This window comes from Corvus brachyrhynchos, unplaced genomic scaffold (genome assembly GCF_000691975.1).
Source record: "Corvus brachyrhynchos isolate BGI_N302 unplaced genomic scaffold, ASM69197v1 scaffold325, whole genome shotgun sequence".
Classification (NCBI taxonomy): Eukaryota; Metazoa; Chordata; class Aves; order Passeriformes; family Corvidae; genus Corvus; species Corvus brachyrhynchos.
In genome coordinates this window covers 61614-83606 of record NW_008238356.1, presented here as the reverse complement: position 1 = coordinate 83606, position 21993 = coordinate 61614, and the positions used below count along the sequence as shown (strand labels likewise).

At 37.5% G+C, this 21993-nt stretch overlaps 1 protein-coding gene across 5 annotated transcripts in view; it reads left to right on the top strand.

Annotated features, from left to right (window-relative positions):
• Nucleotides 1-17230, top strand: part of CEP78 (centrosomal protein 78) — a 52133-nt gene extending 34903 nt beyond the window's left edge. For 4 of the 5 annotated variants that reach the window (XM_017735494.1, XM_017735493.1, XM_017735491.1 and 1 more), the window contains exons 9-17: nucleotides 1652-1760; nucleotides 2366-2383; nucleotides 3373-3508; nucleotides 4408-4459; nucleotides 5460-5603; nucleotides 11483-11560; nucleotides 13236-13402; nucleotides 14988-15141; nucleotides 16399-17230. In XM_017735494.1, the coding sequence (XP_017590983.1) occupies nucleotides 1652-1760; nucleotides 2366-2383; nucleotides 3373-3508; nucleotides 4408-4459; nucleotides 5460-5603; nucleotides 11483-11560; nucleotides 13236-13402; nucleotides 14988-15141; nucleotides 16399-16926 (1386 nt within the window). In that variant the 3' untranslated portion in view covers nucleotides 16927-17230. The remainder of the gene's footprint in view (nucleotides 1-1651; nucleotides 1761-2365; nucleotides 2384-3372; nucleotides 3509-4407; nucleotides 4460-5459; nucleotides 5604-11482; nucleotides 11561-13235; nucleotides 13403-14987; nucleotides 15142-16398) is intronic. The other variant, XM_017735492.1, reaches the window with a different exon arrangement.
• The last annotated feature ends 4763 nt before the right edge of the window (nucleotides 17231-21993 follow it).

Sequence of the window (21993 nt, the reverse complement as noted above, 5' to 3'; positions counted from 1 at the left end):
AGATCACTTGATTCAAGACATTAGTTTTGTATTCAACCAGTTAGTGTGGTATCTTAAGTTTTATTGGCAGTGCTAGTAATTCCTTGTACTTCATTAACAACATGAATGAAGAAATACCACCAGCTTGCTAAGTAGCTTTGCATCTTCCACCAGGCACAGCTGTCTTTCCTTTTATCCTGCTTTGTGTAAAAACTGGTTGGTTGTTTTTCAGTAGCATGTAGTTGACTGCTTTCTGGGCTGGATTTTTAGGTTTGCAAGAAGAGTTGTATACTGCTAATTGAGGCCGTAAAATTTGACGGGCAGCTAAAACAAAAGCCGTATTCTTTAGCAGCACTGTGTAGCAGTATAGTGGATTGTAATCATAGATATGACTGAGTGTAATAGGTGGTGAAAGTTTTTGTAGTTTCTGAAAGACTGAATAGCTTAAAGGAAAATCAATTGAATGTGTCTACAAAATAGGATGCTTTCAAAACACATTTTATATCTGGCTGTCTTTATGCTTAGATGCTGTTGTATAGCAACAGCAGTAGGCATCCAGATGAGACAGGCTATGGGCTAGATGAACTTTAGGTTTAATGTAGTAAAGCTGCCCTTTTAGGTGTCTAGTAAAACAAAATGACTTTTGCTCTTAAAAGCCTACAATTTAATTTTACTCTTTCTGGGTGTGTTTTAGTTTAAATGATAAATTTACTTGCACAGGGGCAGGATCCAGCTGTAGATGCAGCAAAATTTATACGCGGATTAATTGAGTCCAAAGTGAAGAAAAAAATGTCTTTCTTGACAGTGATAAATTTGGATTAAACTTGGTTAGTTAGAGCACAGTAATGGCATTTTAATCATTCTGATGCTTTAGATGGGAATAACTCTGGCGTACTGTTCCTAGTACTCTGATGTGGGATTTAGGGCTAGCTGAGACAAGCTTTGTGTTAGTGTCATCTGTATTTCCTTCAATGGCTGCTTCAACACTAGACCCTGTTCTAGTGATGCACACTGAAAAGTGCAGGGTAATTTAAGAGTATCTACCAGGAGGAATTAAACTTCTTATCAGGACAAGGGGAACCTTTAGGAACAGAGTTGTTGCTGTAAGGAAATGAAGTCTGAAGAACAGCTGTGGCCTTTGATCATTGCTGTCTCTTAATTTTAGTTCGGGGCTTTTACTTTGTAAGGATGAATTTTCATTACAGGCAGGAAAAATAAAACTTCATGTTTTTTAAAATACTGACTTTATCAGTAATACAAAATCATGTTAGGAAGTTGTTATTACTCTGGAGAGCTTTAACCTGAGCCAGTCATTTCTATCAAGCCAGTTTTCTGAGAATGAAGTGCAGAAGCCAGGGTTGCCTCTTTATAGGGTTGATGCTGGGGATTTTTTGCTATAAAAGGAGAAGTGTTTTGCACAGGAGAAAGGATAATATCAGATCGGATATTATAGCGGTGTTTTGGAAACGCTTTCTGGTAATGTAGGCTATTATCTGTGTTTGAATTTGGGCTTTGTGAGACTGTTTCTTCTTGATTCTACAATTTATTAACTTTTATGTAAATAGCAGTGTTCTCTATATCTGACAAATCCCCTCTGATTTTAAATGAGCACCTCTTCAACTGTCAGTAACTAAACTGATTTATTTTTCTTAAAAAAACTCCCAAATTCCAGTATAAGTGGCTGATATCTCCGTCTTCCAAAGAAGCTTTGAAAACTAAGCCAAAGAAAAGAACTATTGTCCTAGGAAGTGGTCGGAAAGGAAAAGCTACTATTCGTATTGGTAATGCTTTGTTTTTCCTGGCTATAGTAAATATTTTCTAGAAAATTTTATCTTACTGCTTAAGAACTTCAATTATAAAATGTATGATACGTCTAAATCTTAGTGTTTTTCAGTACACTTGTGTCAAAAAAAAAAAATCCACTTCTTCCTAATTCTATAGCGTGTCTTCTATCATCATTGGTATCTGTAGGAAACTTGCTTTTGTTTTTTGTGCTGCTAGATACGTGGCTGGAAAAAAATGGTAGGATAAGCTGACTTTAAAATGTGTGGAAGCATTGCACATATTTGTTCTGTGTCTCCACAGGCTTTCCCTTCTGCAAAGCCTGGCAGTAGTAAGTTGTCTAATTCTCCTGCTATTGTAATCTTTCTGTAGCAGGCTGTCCTCTGCCAGAGCAAACAAACATGCCTTTTTTAACTGATGCACAAAATGTTCTAAGATTTTTTTTAAAACTTCATGTAAAACTATAAATAGTATGTTTAAAATAACATTGATATCTTGAGTATTTATAATTAAGTATTGATAGCTCCAATACACTAAACATTTTTCAGTAAGCTACTAAAAATTTCAGTGTAATACATTTCACTGTCTCTCATCTTCGCTCTAGTTATCTGGAAGCAGAGAGGTAAGCATAAATCAAATAGAAATCTTTGTACAAATTAACTCTGGTGATCAGGGTGGTGGTGGTGGTGGGAGGAAAAAATGCCTGACAAATGTGGTTGTGGAGGGTTTTGTGGTTTGTTGTTTGGTTTTTTTCTGTTTTGGGGTTGTTCATTGTGTGGGGGTTTTTTATGTGTTTTGGGGTTTTTTTTTTAAGCAGAGGAGGGAGTCAGGAGATGAAAACTATGCTGTTTATTATGTTCAGAATGAATTGAAATTTTGAATCCCATTGCCTAAATTATTCATTTCTATACCATTAAAAAATCAGTTTTTTTATTGATCTCAGAGAAACAATAACCTGAGTTCTCACTAGTTTAACTGTAGGAAATATTAGGTGATTAGTTTTCTAGACTTATGTTTCTAACTTAGAGCATGAGATAGAGTGATGATCCACATAAGGTTTCTTTGCTGAGTCTACTTTGGTGTTGTATGATTTAAACAGCAACAAAAGACCAAACCAGTGAACCCTACTTTTTCTTATTAGTCCTCTTAAGGGAAGAGATTGCCGGTGTCCTCAACGAGTGATCTTCATGAGTACCAGCTTTATTTTTAATTATTTTGCCCATAAATAAAACAATGTTCTTAACTCTACAGCCACTAGAGGGCAATTGGAAGCACATAGATTCCTTTACTGTCTACGTGGACTGTCTAAACTCTGATGTGAGACAATGGAATTAGGTATATGAAATTAGTAATGTGAATAAACCTCTTCCACTACAAAACTGTACCTCGTTTTTTGAAAACCAGCTTGTCTTACTTGCATCAACAGCAAGTAAGTATACCAGCTTCTAATTGCAAGTTTTTGGATGCTTCAGCAAAATTAGACTGAACGGCAGATTTCCTACAGTCCTTATTATTACATAGGAAATTTTATGAACAGTAAGCTGTGAATTTGTATGTGAATAAATAGGTATAATGAATTCTCTTTTCTTCTGATTTTGCTCTTCAATCCAGGATTATCATCTAAAAAATCTGTAAGTCCTGTGAAAAAAAATTCCTCTGTGAGAGAGAGTTACTCACCAAAACCACTAGCACCAGGCACAAAAGGCTTCCTTCCTTGGCGGACTGCAGAACGTGCAAAGAGATGCAGGTGAGGTTTTCATAATACAAGGGAAAATACTAAGGCATAAAACTTGCATGATAAATATAGTAGAGAACAATGTTAGCTTTTTAATACAATTTGAAAGTTACATAGAATGTCATCATAATTTTTGTTCATATAAATTTTGAGAATTTTTCATAAATTCTACTCTAGTAAGTATTTAAAATAAAAAGAAAATATGATAGCTGTAGGAATATTCATATGCTGCAAAAAAACCCACCACAACCCAACCTACCTTGTCTGTTTGTTCTTGTGTTAATAATGATTTTTCAGATGTATCAGAGCTGAAGAGGCAAGTTAGTATTCTAAACTTGTAGTATAGTTGATTTGAGATCCAGTTCAAGGTATTTTCCTGCCTCTTCTTTCTGGTTCACTTACCCAATACTAGTATAATTATTGTGATCATCTAAGTCCTGTAAATTAAAATAAAACTGAACAAAAATGACACATGGAAGCTGTATTTTGAAACAGTGTTTGTTTGTTTTTGTTTTTTTTTAAATCTATTCCCTAGACCTTGGCCTCTCAAAATGGAGATTATATAACTATTAAAAAAAAAAAATTACTTAATCCTCTATTGTAACTGTAGTTATTAAGCTTGTTTTTCAAAATGCTGAACACCAAATTCTCCTGGTGACTTTAGTTCAAAATAATTAACTAAGATGCCTATTGAGGATATTAATGTTAGCATCCAGTAGTGTTTGCTCTAAATCATGATTAAGTAGGGGGTACTAATAGAACAAAATGAGAATGTAATGAGGCTTAAAGGGATATAGTGCAGTATCTGATGCCCTTTATACTCTTACTGGTTCGTCTGTCCTAGAATCCTGTGTTTGGAACATTATAAACTTACTTTCCTCAAAAGTATGGTTTGGTTTTTTTTTTCCTAGCTTTAGAGGCGGGGCAATGGATTGTGCTGGGAAATTGCCAGTGAAGATTCAGGTACTGTTTCTCTCACACAGTGGTTTTGGTTTTAGTGGGTAAGGGTCTGAAAAAAGGGAAAGGTGCTCTCAACAGAATCTCATTGTCTGAAAGTTAAGACTGGAACATAGTTTCAAAGATTCACACTCATAAAAGTGCAAAAAAATAGTTTACATCAGCATTTCGTTGAAGCTTCTTTGATACTTAGTACTTCCATTTCTATGTCTGTATATTTTGGTTTCCTAGTCCTATGAGCAAGTGAGTTGGAGTATAGGCACTATCCCTCCCCTCCGTAAGCAATAAGAACAACTAACAGCATTTTTCTCTGCACCATCTTTTCTGTCTTGAATTTGGATTATATACTTGTCTTTGCACCTGCCCGTGAGCTGCTTTAGTAAACTTAACCAGCAGGAGAAGAAAAATCGCAGTCTTTCTTCCTTTTCCTGTGCATATCATTTCCATCACAGAAGGATCTGATGGCTGCGAAGGAAGCCAGGAATTACTCTCTTCTCTGGCGTAGGCTTCACATGGACTGCAGTGCTTTGGTAAAACATAGGCTGGCACAGGATGCCCAAGGGCAACAGCTCCTTTGACCCACCCCTCTGCTCTGACATGGGTCTTCCCTGGCTGGAGTGAGGGTATTGGCTCCACCATGGAACACCTCTTCCTGCTTCCAGCCTGATGTTCCCTCTGCTTCTTCTCACTCTTTTTGTTCCCACCTCTTGCGCCTGCCTGTTTTTTACCTTGCAGTGGGCCAGCTGGGAATGGCTATGTTCTGCATGGGGTAGCCCTGGCTGTGCCTTGCAGAGGCCAACTCTGCTGCAAAATCCTCATCAGAAATATGCAATATAGGCACACATAGGATTGATTTTTTTAATATTGTTTTATGCAAATTTATTTCAAAGTTGTATGGCTGGGCAACGACTGTATTTAAATTAAGCTTTTGTTATGATTAGTCTTTGATTTTTGCTACACATTGTAATGCTATGAGTGGGCATGTTTTCTTTTCTGGTGTAATTAGACAGGTGGTCCTGTGAAAGTGACAGTAGAAAGTGCTTCTACATCTGAAACTGAAGACACAGAAGATTTAGAGGATGTTATCCACCAGCCTGATTTGGCAAAATCATTGGATAAGATTGATGTAGCACAGTATCAACAGTTACAGGTAAGAAGCATGTTCAGTGCCTTAGACTCCATAAAGGCAAATTTTACCAATTAAACCATGTTTTATTCAGAAAATTGTAATTAAATAAATAACCAGTTTTGGAGCAGGATTTCAGAATAACTTAATACAGCTGCAGCAGGATGTGTAATTGCTCTGTTCCAGTGTTGAATCATAGCGCACAGATCTTTTGATCAGTGTTACTGCCTGCAGTATTTTCTTCCAAGTATTTCCTTTATAAATGTAATTTAATTTTATTTACAAAAGCTAATATATAGTTGTTGCTGTTATCCCTAGAGAGATGGTGAAATCATGACATAAGTACAGGTCAGATGATATGGCCAAAGCAGAGCTAAGACCCCTTTGATGCCAAACCCCCATCTTTTAAAGCATGGATCGCAAAAGAGAAAGTACGTGATTCGCCCCTTGGCTAGCCACCCACCACAGTGAGTGGCTGAGCAGTATAACCACCCATTTCAAAATACATTTCTCACAAGACTGAAAACAATTCCACTGTTCTCACAACAGCCTGCACCTGTGGATAATTTTCCAAACTTTCTCTGTTTCTCAGCTAAAGCATGAGAAAGGAAAAACTTCACAAATGCTTCAGCAGCTGGAAAATTCCTCTGCTCCTGCCTTTTAGCATCCACATACAGTGACTGTTGTGTAAAAATAATTACAAAAAATAGCTGAAAGCATTTGAATTACATTTTATAATTGAGCCTAGTAAACCTTTTTCATTTCCTTTTTATTATTCCTTTTACTTCCTTAATACTTAAAAAACTTAGCAGTAGTGAAATGGACTATTTCTGCAAATGTCTTGACTGGGAATGTTTTTATAAAAGAAAGGGGTAGAAAAAAGGTATGTATCAGTGGCTCAGTAGTGCTGCTAAGGTAATGTAGCACTATTTTAGAGTAACACCCTCAGGCAGAATAGCTGAGTTGTTTCTGAAGTGTTAAGATTTGAATTCTGTTTGGAGAAGCCAATGATTACTTCTGTAAATAAGATTTACAGTCAGTCTGGTTCTGGTGGTTGTTGTCTGAGCACCACACTGGGTGAATGTACTGTTCATGTGTGTAAATATTGGACTGTATACCTGTCCTCGTGTAAGAGGAGTGAAGTTAAGTTTTAACTTGCTGCAGGTCTGTCAGTAGTGGGAATGTTTAGGGTGGGATCGAGTTGTGGAACGCAAAATGACTGTACAAATACTGCATAAATAACTACCAGCCTTTTCAGCTGATGTTAAATTTTTCTTTAGACCTTCTTCCCTCTAGAACTTTTGTTCGGGAAGATTTCAAGGTTTTCACAAGTTGCTGGAACTTAAAGTTGTGTAGCAGCTTTTACTGTTAGTGTGCAATATATTGACATTATGTTGTGTGGTGGCTTCAAGACTCTTTCCAAGAGCGCTGTGTCTGAAATCATAGAATTCCATGTCATATGCAAATTGCTCCAAAAACTTCTATGCAGGATCTACTGTGCTTTCAGGAAACTTTTGATGTATTTATTCTTGGTGTTTTGAGAGGGAAGAATATTATATTCAGGACACACAGAAGAAGCAGGCAGTATGTTGTGCTTTGGGGAAGGGTTGTCATACTGACCTGTTACTTCATTGTTAGCTGTAGTACTACATGGAGGGCAGCTGTAAGGAAGAGACCATTGGTTATTAATTTAAGCTTCCTTGGAAGGAAACCCACAAATTTTGGCAACCTACCCCAAAACTGGTTTTGATTTTTGTGGGCTTGTGAAGGTCCATATTTTCCTGACTTTCTGAATTTGAAAACCAAAATACTTTTTTAGGCTATGGTTGCTTATCAGATAGCACTGTTTAAGCAATCTGCCCTGGATTCTGTGCCTCACCTGTTGTGTCTGTTACTTTGACACAAAGCAGGCTTCACATTATGGCAGACTCAAACTATCAAATTGTCACCACTGAATTGTCTATTTCCCCTCTGTCACTTAGTGCCTTTTCATGTCTTGCTTCAGTCTTTTTCTCTTGTGCCTTTCTTCATGTTTCTCTGATAACAAGACAAGTTGATTCAACTTGCTAATATGGCGAAAACTCATGTAGTTAAACAAGGAGAAATGCAAAGTCCTGCACCAGGACAGGGATGGAAGAACAGCACCAAGTGGCAATATATGCCGAGGGAGACCATCTGGAAAGCAGTGCGACAGAAAAGGCCCTGGGGGTCCTGGTGGACACCAAGTTGAGCATGAACCAGCAGTGTACCCTTGCAGCAAAGAAGGTGAATGGTATGCTGGACTCCACTAGGAGGAGTATTACCAGCAGGCTAAAGGAGGTGATCCTTCCTCTCTGCTGGTGAGGCCACACCTGGTACTGTGTCCAGCTCTAGGCTCCCCAGTTGTAGAGCAACATGGGCAGACTGGAGAAGGTCCAACAAGGAGCCCCAAGGATGATTAAGGGACTGAAGCACCTCTTCCAGGAAAGAACCGGCACTGTTCAGTCTGGAGGAAAGAAGGCTCAAGGAGGGATAAATACCCAAAGGGAGGGTGCAAATAGGATGGAGCCCATTTCTTTTCTCTGATGCCCAGTGAAGGGAGAGACACATTAGGCAGAAGCTGAAACGCTGGAGGTTCTGAACATCAGGAAGCACTTTTTCATTGTGAGGGTGACTGAACACTGGCACTTGTTCCCCAGGGCTGCTGTTATGGCATCTCTGTCCTTAAGAGATACTAAAAACACCATCCTGACACGGTCCTGGGGCGCTTATTCTAGGTAGCCCTGCTTGAGTTCCCTTCCAGCCTCAACCAGTCTGTGATATTTTTCCAGGACAGTGTTCAGCTAGCTTAACAACTCACACTGGTTGATGTGCTTGGGTGTACTTCAGAACCGGAGTACACCTTTTTCTCTGTTAATTTGGTACTGCCATTAAACAGCTCTTACTGCACAGCAGCTTGCGAGGGGAGCTGCTTTGACGAACTGATCCGACTGAAAAGTAGTCCAGTGTATTTGGTGGTAGCAGGCCTTTCAGTAAAGTGGGACAACCAGTTGTGTTAGAACAATGATGGGAATGCAGAATGGGAATAAACAGTAAGAGGTGGGAGTTCTTAAACTGCTGCTTTGCCAGAAAAGCTCTCCAAATATCTCTTGATGAGACTAATGACGAGACTTTCACTTAAGTATGCAAGTGTTGGAGAACTTCTCTACATCCTTCTGGCATACTACTAAATTAAGCAAATAGTACTTAGTTGTGTTTTCATTAAAAAAAAGCCTTGGCTAATGAAAGCCTAATTTCTGTTTAAATGAAAAACAAGAACTGGTAAATATTCATTCCTTCCACTAGAGGGAATCAAATGTCAGAGTTGATTTTGATGAAGTGTGTAGTTGAGGTAACTCCCATACTTTTAAATTTTAGCTAGGGATTTAAATGGTGAACTTCACCTTTAATCTAGTTAACAGGGAAGTAGAGATTGCACTGTAACTGGTTTTTTTTAAAAAGTATGATGCAGTCAAGTAGAAGAACATGGCTAATTAGTTACTAAATTTTTAAAAATATAGTTTAGTTTTTAAACTTCAGTTTTATACTTCTGTGTAATGTTGAACAGACATACTGCTTATGGTAATTCTGGGGGGTGCCTGTATTTTTGGTACTCAGTTTCATCTTAAAATCTATCTGGGCTGTAATACTTGAAGGCTTAGGCTTGTAGCCTGGATGTACATTTAGGTTTCTGATATATTTAAGTAATTTTTTTCTTCACAAAGACTGGGGCATTGTGTCAGCTAGTGAATTTCTTAAAAGCAAATCAAAGATTAAAGTGTACATATACTTGTAATGGTGACAGATTAGTTCCTTTAAATTCTGTCTTTGATGCTGCTTATGAGGAGATGCAGCTGCAGTATTCAATTTTGTTATGAAGTCAGCCCATAACCATGAAATACTATGTACATCTAGAGTGTGATAAATCAAGTTTAAACATTACTACAAAGCATCTACATTTCTGTTTAAAATATTACGATCTTTTGATAACTTCTAAGCCATTGACCTTTGACATTACAAACCAGCAATTTGAAGATAAAGCTCAGTGCTTTCATCTTTAAAATTACCTAAAATCTGTCCACAACAAAAATACTATAGAACTATGGTTTCTAAAGTAGAATTCCTAGCCTACATCCTAGAAACTTTAAAATAGAAATAATTATATGTATGCACCGGTACTATAAATGGAAAGGTAAGAATTCTTCAGTCTGTGATAGCTGTGACTGATCTTCAAAGCTAGGTTGTAGGATTCCAGGTTACATGTCAAGTTGTCAGTGTGAAACATTATGGTTGCTGCTTTCTGTGCTGTGCTTGTGTGTCTCTTAGAGGTTTTACAGCTCCCATTACTTCCACATCTAAGGTAAATGGCAGTAAGATTGTGGTATTTGTGGATGGTTCTCCTTAGATATTTGCCCCCAGCCCTATGCCTGCACCTTAGATAGTGCTAATCTCTTCCGAAAAAGTGTCTTTGAAATGTGTTTTTCCTAAACCTTCTGACTTCTGCATGTGTAGCTCAAGTATGAGTCTGATGAAGATATGACTAGCTTTCTACTTGCAGCGTTTGCGTGGTTGATGCTAGTCTGGGGATTTTAGCAGTGTGCTTCACTGGAGTAGTGACAGACCCATAATCATCACTTTAAGTGGTTGTCACTGGGAGGGCTATATATAGAGTGTTCTAGAGCCTGCATCTTTGAATCAGTTGCAAAAGTACCTTGCAACTTATAACACCTTTTTGCATTTGTAGAAGGACTATTTTTACTATGTATTCTGTTGCATACCAGTCCTCTCACCTGATTGCTTATATGAAGTGCAGTGATAGGCACTTGAATAAGCTTTTGATAGTAAACAAACTATTTCAGTACTATTTGAATCTTTGATTCTCTTTAGAACTGGTTGATACGATGTGTTAAAAAAGCGGTGTCCTTTTACATATGTGTGCCTGTATACAAAGTATATAGAGAAAGGAAGAAGTTTTGTATACTGTTAATTCATATAGTCTATCCTCTGAAAAATAGAATAGCCTGATAATTTGAACAGTTTTCACCTTTTGAACCAGAAGATTGTTAAGGTGTGCAAGAAAAAAAATTCTTGCTTGTTTTTCCAGTTCAGGTGGTGTAATTAAAGATGATAATGCTCTGCTGGGATGCAGGAAAATGTGGTATTGCAAATTCTGTCTACTCTTACTGAAACTGAGATTTACTACTTAGAACTAATAGTTAAAGTACAAGTTTAGGCATCTCATGAATAAGACTAGGATATATTTATTAGGTGTTTTGGGTTTGTTTTTGTTCTTGTTAATTCAACACTAAACTTGGAATTGTGATAAACTTTTTACTGAAGAACTAAGTGCAACCAGTTAGAGTCCAGTTCTTAGACTCCAGAATTTTGTATTCTTACTGCTGAGAGTACAGTTCTTTGGAATTTTGTCTTCTTACTGCCGTAAGAAGGAATAAAATCCCGGATAAAGACTGTAGTTGGAAAATCTAGATATGGCTGCTAAGTACTTCTTATTAGAGCCCAATATGAGCTTTTGATGATGTAGACATTTAGTTAAAAATGATGCTTGAAAAAGTGAAGGGAAAGTAAAGAAAAGCATTCATTCCTGAGGGTTATGTCATAGACCAAGAAACTTGGGCTCTAATTTCATGTTATCTGTTGCAATCTTACAAATCTGTTAAGTGAATCACACTTCCTTCTATTTTTCTGTCTTAATATTTTGCATCCAAGAGTTATGTACGGGTAGACCTCTGTCTTGTATTTTTGAAGAAGATATGTTTGGAATGCCATGTGCTAGTTGTTAATTGGACATGTTGAGCTTTTTTTAATTGCATGTTAGTCTGACATTTTGAGATAAATTTCATTCTAGTTTATCTGTGTTTTGATAGATGGAGCTGGAAGAATGCCTGGGAAAACTAAAGGAAGAACAAGAAGCTAGAGTAAAGGCTGAGGAACGATTACTAGAGGTAAAGATACTTAACAATTAATGATCTTAACTTTTAAAGGAGGCACTGCTCAAACAATCATCTTGCTTAATTAGGAGTAATTATCAATGACCACTAATGTGGTAGCTTCTAGAGTTTCAGTTCAAAGTCATGTGGATCGTTTACTAGTCTAAGGGCAATGATGAAATCTGTCTTTAGTAACGTTTCTGTCCTTAGTAACGTTTGTTTGTTCTGCTGATTCTGTTCCAGAGCCTTGAACTCCAGCTCAAGCTACTCTTTCAACCTGTTTTATTCATTTTCTGAAATACTTACGATATGGGGCATCCTGATACTTGTTTTTCTCAAGAAAGGGATTAAATCTGTTGTGCTGAAAAGCTGTTTGTCACAACTGTTTTCTATTTGCTTTATTCTGTATCTTTGATTTTTAAGTTTTGTTTTTGCAGGCAGTAACCATATTGGATAGTTTTCTGCATGTCAGTTGTTGTGAAGTGCAGTTTAGCTTTGATGAAACTGAACAGCTTATCACAGTTAAATTGTGAGGTCTGTTTCCCCTCTGTCTGCTGTTGCTGACCTAAAAATATTCTTCGGCATGAATAAGCAGAATATTTTGTAAGATACTTGAGTGTAAGGTAGCGTAAACAAAATGGATTTGGTCCTTACATGTGATTTGGAGGGGAGTGAAAGTAGTGATACCCTTTGAAATATGAGCAACAAGTGGTACCCCACAGTACAGAGAGCAGATATCCACAAAGGGCTCTGCACTTCTCAAGGCTCATTGCAGTCCTCTTCTGTGACTGTCCCCATCTTCCTGTAATGTTATGTGCACCAGTGGGCTCTGCTGGGTATCTGTTGTTTAGATACTTAAATGCTTTTTAGGCTAAACACCCCCTACAAGAAATCTTTCTCTGTCAAGGCTAGGCTGGTTGGACTTACCCCATCTCCTAGGAAAAGTTGTTAAACCAAGTAGCAGTAATCTCTAAAATTGTTTCTTTTGATGCTTGTTTATCACCTACAGTGTACTACACAATTTTAAGCCTGTGGTAGTACTTGATTGCATAGCTGTAATGTTAAATGAGTGAGTTAGTGCTTCCCTCAAATACAAAACCTTGTATATCCTGCAGTTATCATGCAGTTTTCAGTTTCATCATCGATTTGATTAATGGTTGATGTGGAGAAAAATGGAATCACGTTAAACTTTCAGTTTTGGGATGCATAGTGCAGGGGAGAGATAACATGAGTACGCATTCCCCATGATACAGAGGGGTGAATATAAGGACATTGGCCTTCATAAAGGTTTTTTTACTAGTAAAATAAACTCTTTGGTGTTAACATGTCATATAATACATGCAAAGTAAAACAATGTGAAAGCTAAATTCTTCTGCTTGTACTTGCTCTGTAACATCCTGTACATACTGAAGACAGTGCTCAGCCAGTGGTTTTGAGTGCCTGCTGGAATGTCTGTGGTAGCACAGAACTGCAGCTGTGCATAAGCAGACCTACGCAGAGCTCATTGTAACAGTGCCCTGAAACTGTGTGGTGCAGCAGATTCTGCATCTTGTTACATAAGTTATTTCGGATATTCCTCTTCATGATGCTGCTGTTCAGGCACACAAAGGTGAGGTTTGATATTTTGGGGTCTTTTAAACTGAAAATTAAAGAAATTTCTTCTTTTTTTTTTTTTCCCCCCCCTGTTTAGACAGAAATTGAAAATGCAAGATTAAGGAATCTAAATATCTCCCTGTTGGAGGTTCTTCATGCACAGTCAGTAACCAGCTTGATTTTGGAAGATGAAGGTGTTCTAGGCAGCATTGAGAACTCTTTTCAAAAGTTTCATGCTTTCTTAGACCTCCTTAAAGATGCTGGGTAGGTTGTCACTTTACTTAAGTTTTGCTGTTTTTCCTGAGATCTTTCCACGGTTATCCTCACAGTGAAGTATGCTGCCTTCTACCCCACCAGATTTCTAGGTCTGTACTCTCAGAGAGCAGAGGAATTAGCCGTGTCCCTATCGTTTAGTCTTCTCCTAGTGGCAGAAACACGATCTAAGCACTGTTCAGCTGAGTTCATGTATCTGTCTTTGGGAAAGGCTTTCAAGAAGCCAATTCCAAAAGAGTAGAAAGCTTCTGGTAAAGCAAGTTTCCAAGCCTTCAGTGAATCACCTTGGCTGTTAGCATTTCCACAATATGAAAGGCTCAAAATTGAATTGCCTTCAGAAAGTGTCCTCTTATCTTTTGCTGTCCATTCACTAATTGAAGTATGGAAATCTAGATGGATGAATCTTCAGCCTTTATTTATTTATTTAAAGTCTGGATTTATTGTTAGTAGTAGTAGTGAGTATGGATTAAAGTTTGTGTTACCACTGTATGTGCAATTTGTGAGAGGATGGTTCATCCTTCCCATTTTTCAAAGAATTTCAGCTTAAATCTGATTTGTAAAGCTTGTATGACCAAGCATGGCAGTCTCATCCCCAAGGAGGGAATGATATGAATATATATTGTAGTCTATTCCATGCATTCAGAGAAGATCACAGAAGATTTTATTTGCCCTCCCTATTTCCCACTTCCAAATTGTAATGGTATAACTCGGGACCTAAGTGACAATAGTCTCAAGTTGTGCCAGGTGAGGTTTAGATTGGATATTAGAAATTTTTTTCCACTGGAAGTGTGGTCAGACATGGGAACAGGCTGCCCAGGGATGTGGTGAAATGGCCATCCCTGGAAGTGTCCAGAGAACATCTGGATGTGGTGCTTAGGGACATGGTTTAGTGGTGAACCTAGCAGTGTTAGATTAATGGTGGGACTTGATGATCTTAAGAGGTCTTTTTCAACCTTAATGATTCTATGATTCAATGATTCTAACTTACTATGAGGTTCATCCTGAGGCTGTGTTCTAATTTTGTGGCAATCAGTTTGTAGAGTTGCCATTACTACAGGAGTTTCAAACTTCTCAGGAAGGCAAAAATGCATTTTCACTGCATGAAAAAGAAATTCTTCATGCTTATGTCTGTTCATGGCAATAAGGAGCTGCTCTGAAAGTTACAGAATCCCAGTCATGAAGAATGCTTTTCTCAGTAAGCTTCTATGTGTCTATCCTATGCTGTGCTATCGGTTAATGACTGCAACTTCTCACCTCTTACTGTGGCTTAAAACCCACATGTGGTTGGTTTGGCCGACTTCCAAGCTGCAGGTGAGTTCAGTGAGAACTAGGAAAGCTTCATTCTCAGCCTTGTAACATTTTCTTTGAATCTGCAGGCGTAGTTTGTGCAAAGACAAGAAAATACCTTTAGCTAACTTGTTTTCATCTTGGTTATGATACTTTGAACTTCTCATAAAATAATAGAAAACTATGTTCAAAGCTTGAAACAGATTCTACTTCTTCTGGTTTTAAATGTTTAGTCTTTCAAAGAGTAAGAATTGCTTGTGTCATTTTCTATTAAACCTTTATTTTACAGGCTTGGACAACTTGCTGTATTAGCTGGGATAGACCAATCAGATTTTGGTGTTTTGGGGTATTCAGAAATGAATTCTACTCTCAGTAAGCCTGTGAACCTGGTAAAGGAGAAGTCTTTTGAAGAAGAAAGACAGGAACATACCCAGAATAGCAAAGTAAGTCTAGAAGGAATGCTAGAGGCAATTCTACTTGATACTCTTTAATATACTTCTCAGCTGTTAATCCCCCTCTGATTCATGAAGTTATTACTGCAGCCATTTACTGTAGCCGCATTTATACAGATCATAATAATTCAATGGTTAATGTAAGCTTTTAAAGTGTTTACCACTTGGAGCACAAACCGTAGTATTCTGTAATGTATTAAACTTTGGTGGTAATTGTGTTGTTTCCTAGTCTGAAATAGAAGTTCCAATAGTGGTATGCATCCACTAAAATTGGAAAATACCATGACTAGGTTTCTTAGAAACATTTAATAATGAAGTATAGTGTTTTTAAGAAACCTAGTCTTCTAGGAAAGGCTGTACAATGTACCTTCTGAAAATCACAAATTATCTTATAAGTAATTGCAGCATATATGTCCAGTCCTGATACGTGTCTGTGTGGCCATGACATGAGTTTCAGACAACTACATATTTGTAGTCTTTGTAAATATTGCATAAGGTTTTAGGTCCTACTCTGTCAGTTAAAAGTAAATTCTGGATTTTTCAAAGGAGGTATTAAAGTTCCTGTAACAAAGAAAAAAAAAAAGCCAAGCTTTTTTAAAGGCTATTAAAAATTTAGATACTGGCAGCCTATAGCTATGTCCAAGTTGAATAAAACTGTCATACCAAGAATCACTCTGCACTCACCTGTGTTTCTTAAATCCAACGTCTTCCCCTCTAACTGTTCTAATTTCCTCAAGAATACATGAGCTCCTTAAATACGACGCTGGAAATTTGTGGGTTGTTTTAACAGTGTGGAGAGAATGCCCAGTTTTGCAGTTTGAGGACTCTAATTCTTATCTCCTAGTATTGGTGATTAGTTTGTATTCTTGAAGCAGCTAGGTGTTGTGGCATAGAGTGTGGGGACTACACTCCTGTGAACTGCTAGTAAACATAAGGAATGGCAGGTATTTCAGAATGATAGACATGTTTAAGTTTTGACTGCTTTTGTGTAACTGACACATCTCTGTAGTATTAATTTCAAGCTAGATGTGAAATTGTAATGTACCTATTCTGTGTCGTTATCACCCTAGCAATCTTCAGATACTTGTTTTGAAAGGTGATAAAGATTGTGCAATTGCTATTACCTCTGCATCTTAACTATGTTAAAGACTGTGTTTTGCTCTGCAGACTCCATTATATATGGCAGTTGCAAAACTGGCTTGCTTTCTCTAGTTGCCTCATTTTCTTCATTGGAATCTTTTGTTTCAGAACAGAGCTGGGGACATGCAACTTTCTCTTCCTAGCACTTTTCAATCCCAGATGGTTGTGAATAATACTTTTTCATCACTTGGAGAAATACAGGAACTTCAGGCTGCTGGACAGCAGTACCAGCCAGGTTCATGGAAGGAAAATGAAGCTCAAACAATTAACCAAAATAAAGAGGATAAACCTCGAAGTAGTACTCCAGTATTATCTGAAAGAAGAGTCAAACAAAATGAACATGCAAAAGGACGTCACTCAGCAAGACAGTTGGCTACCAGTATGCATTCATCTTCTGATTCCAGTGTACAAATCAAAAGTGATGATAGCAGGATATCCAGTGATCTTTCTAGTGAAAAAAGCAAAAATTCTTCCTCTAAGAAATACATCCCTGTAGCAAATGAAACAGCAACTCCAAGTATTGGAGTGAGAGGAGACAAAAGTAGACTGCAGGCAGTAAATGTTAGCTCTGGAACTGATACTGTAGGATCTGGCTCTGAAATACAGGGAAGTATGCAAAGTGTTACCAGCAATTGAAATGGTTCTAAGTTGTTGTAACTGCTCTTTACACTTGCCAGATTAATAATAAGTTTTGGATGTCTCAGTATAATTAGTGAATTTTTTGTAAAGTTTTGTAGACTTTGTGACTTTTTAAAACATTGCATGTTGCTTAGTATTCCTGTTTCATGTTTGCATTCTTTGTCACTAGATTTTTAGTTTTGAAAACATGTGATACGCCTAAAATGGTACCCATCAATTTGTACTACATATAAGGGACTCTTGGCATATGGATTTCATTATCACAGATCTTTGAGCTAATAAAATTAATTTGAGTACAGTTTTTTTCTAGTGTTTATTTTCAGTGTATTCCAGTAGGAGTGCAGAAATGGTTTTGGGCCAAACATGACTTCCTGCATAACAGTGTGTGGATATGACATTCCCAAAATTAGTGGGAGTTGCAGAGCCAAAAATGAGCCCAGAAACATCCCTATAAGAAATCTTTAAATACAACCATCATTAGTGCTATGACTGCAGATCATAGTATAGCACATGTTGGAAGGGACCTCTGGAACATGTATAGTCTAACTCAGATTGCTCTCTGGACCTAGAGAAATGTGAGAATGCAAAACTAAGACTATTACCGTTGTTTTGAAACTCCTGGGATTTACCCCCCGCATCTTGTTCCTGATTTGCAGCTTCTGAACTAGAAAAGACTTACCACATAGGCAGGATGATCTAGGCTGAACTGGGGGGAAAAACAGCCTGTAACTATTTTTTACTCAGTCATCTCTTATGTGAGTTCTGGTACACATAAGATCTGTAGAAATTCCTGATGCCAGTTGCTTGACAAATATGAAAAAACTCATGAATCCTCAAATGGAATTTTTCTACAGAGCAAATAGCACAAGATTACCTTAGCTATTGCAATATTGCACAAGTAATTGCACAATGAAAGTATGTTCTTTGTACAGAGTTTGTCACTTCATAATATTAGAAGGTAATATATTAATCTTCATTATTTTTTTACATATTTTCCCAACTGTTTGTCTAATTTTTCAGTCATTCTTTGATTGTGATTTTGGTTTGACCAAACAATTACGTGCAATCTGTATATTCCGCATTAAAAGGCTGCCTATTCCCGTTTTAGAATCTAATGTTCTAAAGCTGATCACTGAGAAATGCTGAATAAATTATAAATTCGAAAGTGTTTTATTTGTGAGGATAGGAGTTAGGAGTCTGTTACTTGTCCCTAAAAATACCATTAATAACTTAGAACAAATTATTTATTATATGCCCATAAGCAGGTTATATAAATATATTAAATATTTTTCATGTTAAATACTTGCTTCTTAATATTTGTGTTTAGAGCATGAATTGCACCAAAAATCATCCTTTAAAGCAAAATTGACCCAGCAGTTTAGATGGGCATACTTTTTTTCAGTGGGTTAACACTTAGCCTTTTTTTTCCTGTTAAATCAGAAACAGGAAGGATTCTTCATGTCACTAGTGCTGTGGTATTGCACTCTCTCTCATTGTAAGAATCTGTAGTGCATACTTTGTATATAGTTGGATCTGAGATTGGTCGAGACAATGGATTGAAGCTACTAGGGGAGAAGTATTCTTTTAAGGCTATCATGAATATATCAGAAGTTTCAAGGTTTTTTCTAATGATTTAAAAACTTACTTACAAAAAATATTTTACACATACAAACATATATATTCTCTATATATTTAACAATACAGTATTCTAATAAAAAGTAAAAGTATTTTTATTTTAAATTATTATGAAACCATTTTCTGTGTGCAATCTGAATATGAACTGTTTCATTCTCTTGCTATTAGTTAATGTTTTACATAATAGTGTTCCTGTTTGACATAAAAGCCTGAAATCAATAGGCCAGGTATTTGCTAGAGAACATGTTACTGTTTACTCATAAAGCTCAGTAATTTTTTCTCTTTTCACTTAGTCTTCCCAAGAACTATTCTTTAGAGTTCAGAACTTCGATCTCCAAAAAACAAAAGAGCCCCAAACTCTTGTTTGAACCACCAGTGTGTATTATTTCACCAAAATTTGCTCATCTCACTAGTTTGTTGGACCAGACATCCCAGTTGCCTCCTGAAAGGCTTGCCAGGTTGCTATGTAGTCAGCATTATTTGTCTTTTAATAATGACGTCAGTTTGTCAGCTGTGGTACCAGACAGAGAACTCATGTACACTTGCTCTCCTTGAGTGTGAGCTGACTCTTTTCCAGCAGTAGTCCATCAAGGTTTTGTCCAGCATAACATGAAGTCATGATGAACCTAATAAAAGTTTACAGAAAGCTCTGAAACTTTATTTACATTTTTTCTGAGGTTTTTTTTTTAAATCTGTCTTGTTTTGTCCAGTTATTCATCATAGTAAATATGGCGCTCTCTGCTTTTGTGTTAATTATGCAAATCCATGTTCATCTGCAGGGATTGATTTGTGGCACTTGAAGGGTCAAATTCTCTGTCAAATTGTAGAAGTAGAAGCATTCCTGGAAATCATGGTTTTGAAAGCTTATATTGGGTGACTATGAATATTGGTATGATTCTGCGATGGAATTCATGGTTTTTGATGTAATTAAAATACTAAATCATAATTGCTGCAAGCAAAATACTAGAACAGAGAAATCTCAATCCAACAGAAACAAAACTGTAATGTGACCTATACTATTTCTCCTTATTCTTTCTATCTGCAAAAGCATAATAATCCCTTCTCCACAGCAAAAATTTCTGGTTTATACCTCCTTATCAATTTTATATACTTCCCATCAATGCACAGTAGGAAGACGATTTTCTAAAGCTTCTGGGTGCCAAGGCTTCCAGCAGAGTTGTCCTCTGATCTCGTGCAAGCTGCTACTTTTGACCCTTCTGGCCAGGATGGGATTTCTGTGAACTGAAAGCTCCAATACCTGGTATTTACACCCTGTGCTCTGAGCTGATACAAACACTAGCTTGCCTAGTTTCTGTGTTCTAGCTCTTTGTGCTAGCATTTGAATTACATTTTTAAGTCCAAAGGTTTAATTTCCCTTGTGGTTTGTGCCACACAATTACAATTCAAGACTGATCCTGCTTGGATGTTGAAGGACTTCTGTAGTAGTCGCCAGGCTTCCTGACCTGAACCCCCAACCTATACTATGTCTGACTGCTTCCACTACCCTTACTACCTTGGATACCATTTACCTAGCAGACTTGAGTTTGAAGTTGCTTCCCTGGGCCTATATAGGTGGTTTGGATTTAGTACTGGAAAGACCATATGACAAGCCTGTATCTTTTGATCTTATGTCTATTTGAGACACTAGTAAAAATAATTAAATTTTAGTCACATCTGTGTTATTACTAATCATTTCAGTAGATGTTTCTATTTAATTATAACTAATTTTTCTAACCAGAAATAATGTAGTTTTTCTGGGTGTTGTGGTGTGAGACATACTTTAAAAATACCTTGGTGTTTTGAAGATAATGTATCCAGCCTGTGAGGTCTGTGAAGTTTGCTGTTATCTCTTAAGAACTGAGGACGTTTCTGGTGTCTGAAAGCAAGTTTGGTAGATTTTTCTTAAGCTATAGCTATTATTGAAATGAAAGTTATCTTTGCTCTACCACCACTCTCTCTGTTTACAATTCTTTTAACAAAATAACTTCCTTAAGATGAAAATCTTTTAACTAAATACCAGATCAAGCTGTGGTCTGTAAATTCTTTTTGTTGTTCCAGGTATCCCCTGGCTTGACAGGAAAAGGAACAAATTCAAGTAGTCGGTATTTCTTCAGTGAAATAATTGGTAATGAAAAATGGTGTTTTATATACATCTCAGTATTCACATCTCAGTATAATGGACATTGATGCTTTCATTTCTTAAAAAAATGCAGATTTCTATACAGATGATTAATGTTGGTAAACATTTCAGTTTCATCATTGATGATTGGTGAATACCCATGAGACTAACATAGGGCCAGCGTTACAGGAAACACCAGGCAATCTAATGTGTTCAAGAGCTGTGCTTTATACAGCTACATATGAGAATCGTGAATCTTGTGCAAGATACTTGGAAATTATGGAACTCTGATGCCCAACTGTTTTCAGTCATACTTCATGGCTTGTTTTGTCAAAATTGATTTACTGCTACTACCTTTAAAAATAACTTCTGGAAACTGACTTGGGCAGAATGTCTCTCCCTAAAACAATCAGAGAAAATTGAATGAGCTAAAGTCGCTTTCCCTCAGTTACAACATTTTCATTTTACTACTGCTGTGTTTTCAATGAGCCAAGGTATCTGTGGAAGGAATGCTTTAGTATTCACTGATGTTAGCCTAGGATTTGGCAAACCTCAAGGCAAGTCCAAGCTGTGCTATCCCTTATGTGAAGCTGATCAAGTATCACAGCTCTCAAATAGCAATTTGCCTGCAACAGACTTTTTGGGGAAACTGCACAACATGCAGGCATTTCTTGGCTTAGAGAAGGCAGGGATCCTCCTCCTCTACGAGGTAAGTATTTCACACAAAATATGAGAACATCTGCGTACTGTAAACCCACCTCTTTCAAGATGAATCACAGAATCACCGGAAACGGTCAGGTTGGATACAGCGGGTGATCTGCTCCAACTTCCAGCTTTATCAGGGACATACTAGAATACATGGCACAGGATTGCACCTGGGTGGTTCTTACGTGTCTCCAGCGAGGGAAACTCCACAACCTCTCAGGGCAACGTGTTCTAGTGCATGGTCACTTGCACAGTTCTTTCTCGTATTCAGGTGGAACATCCTGTGCATCAGTTTCTGATGAGGCCCGTTGCCTCTTGACATTTCATATGAAATATGAAGGATCTCCTAAAACTCACTGTAACTGTGGGTCGCTACTTTTAATTTCTCACGCATTCACGCAGACTGCTTTTAGAACAAACGTCCCAGCTCTGCTGCAGCACCCATGTGGGGAAAAGCACAGACAGAAAATTACAGTAGGACATGCGATCACCGTCTGTGAGTGTGTGTGTCTGCCCGCACGCCCACCCACCGGCGGCCTGAGTACGCTGTACCCGCCAGGGCTCGCTGCGTTCCCCGCGCAGGGCCCGCGGGGGCGGGGACCCCA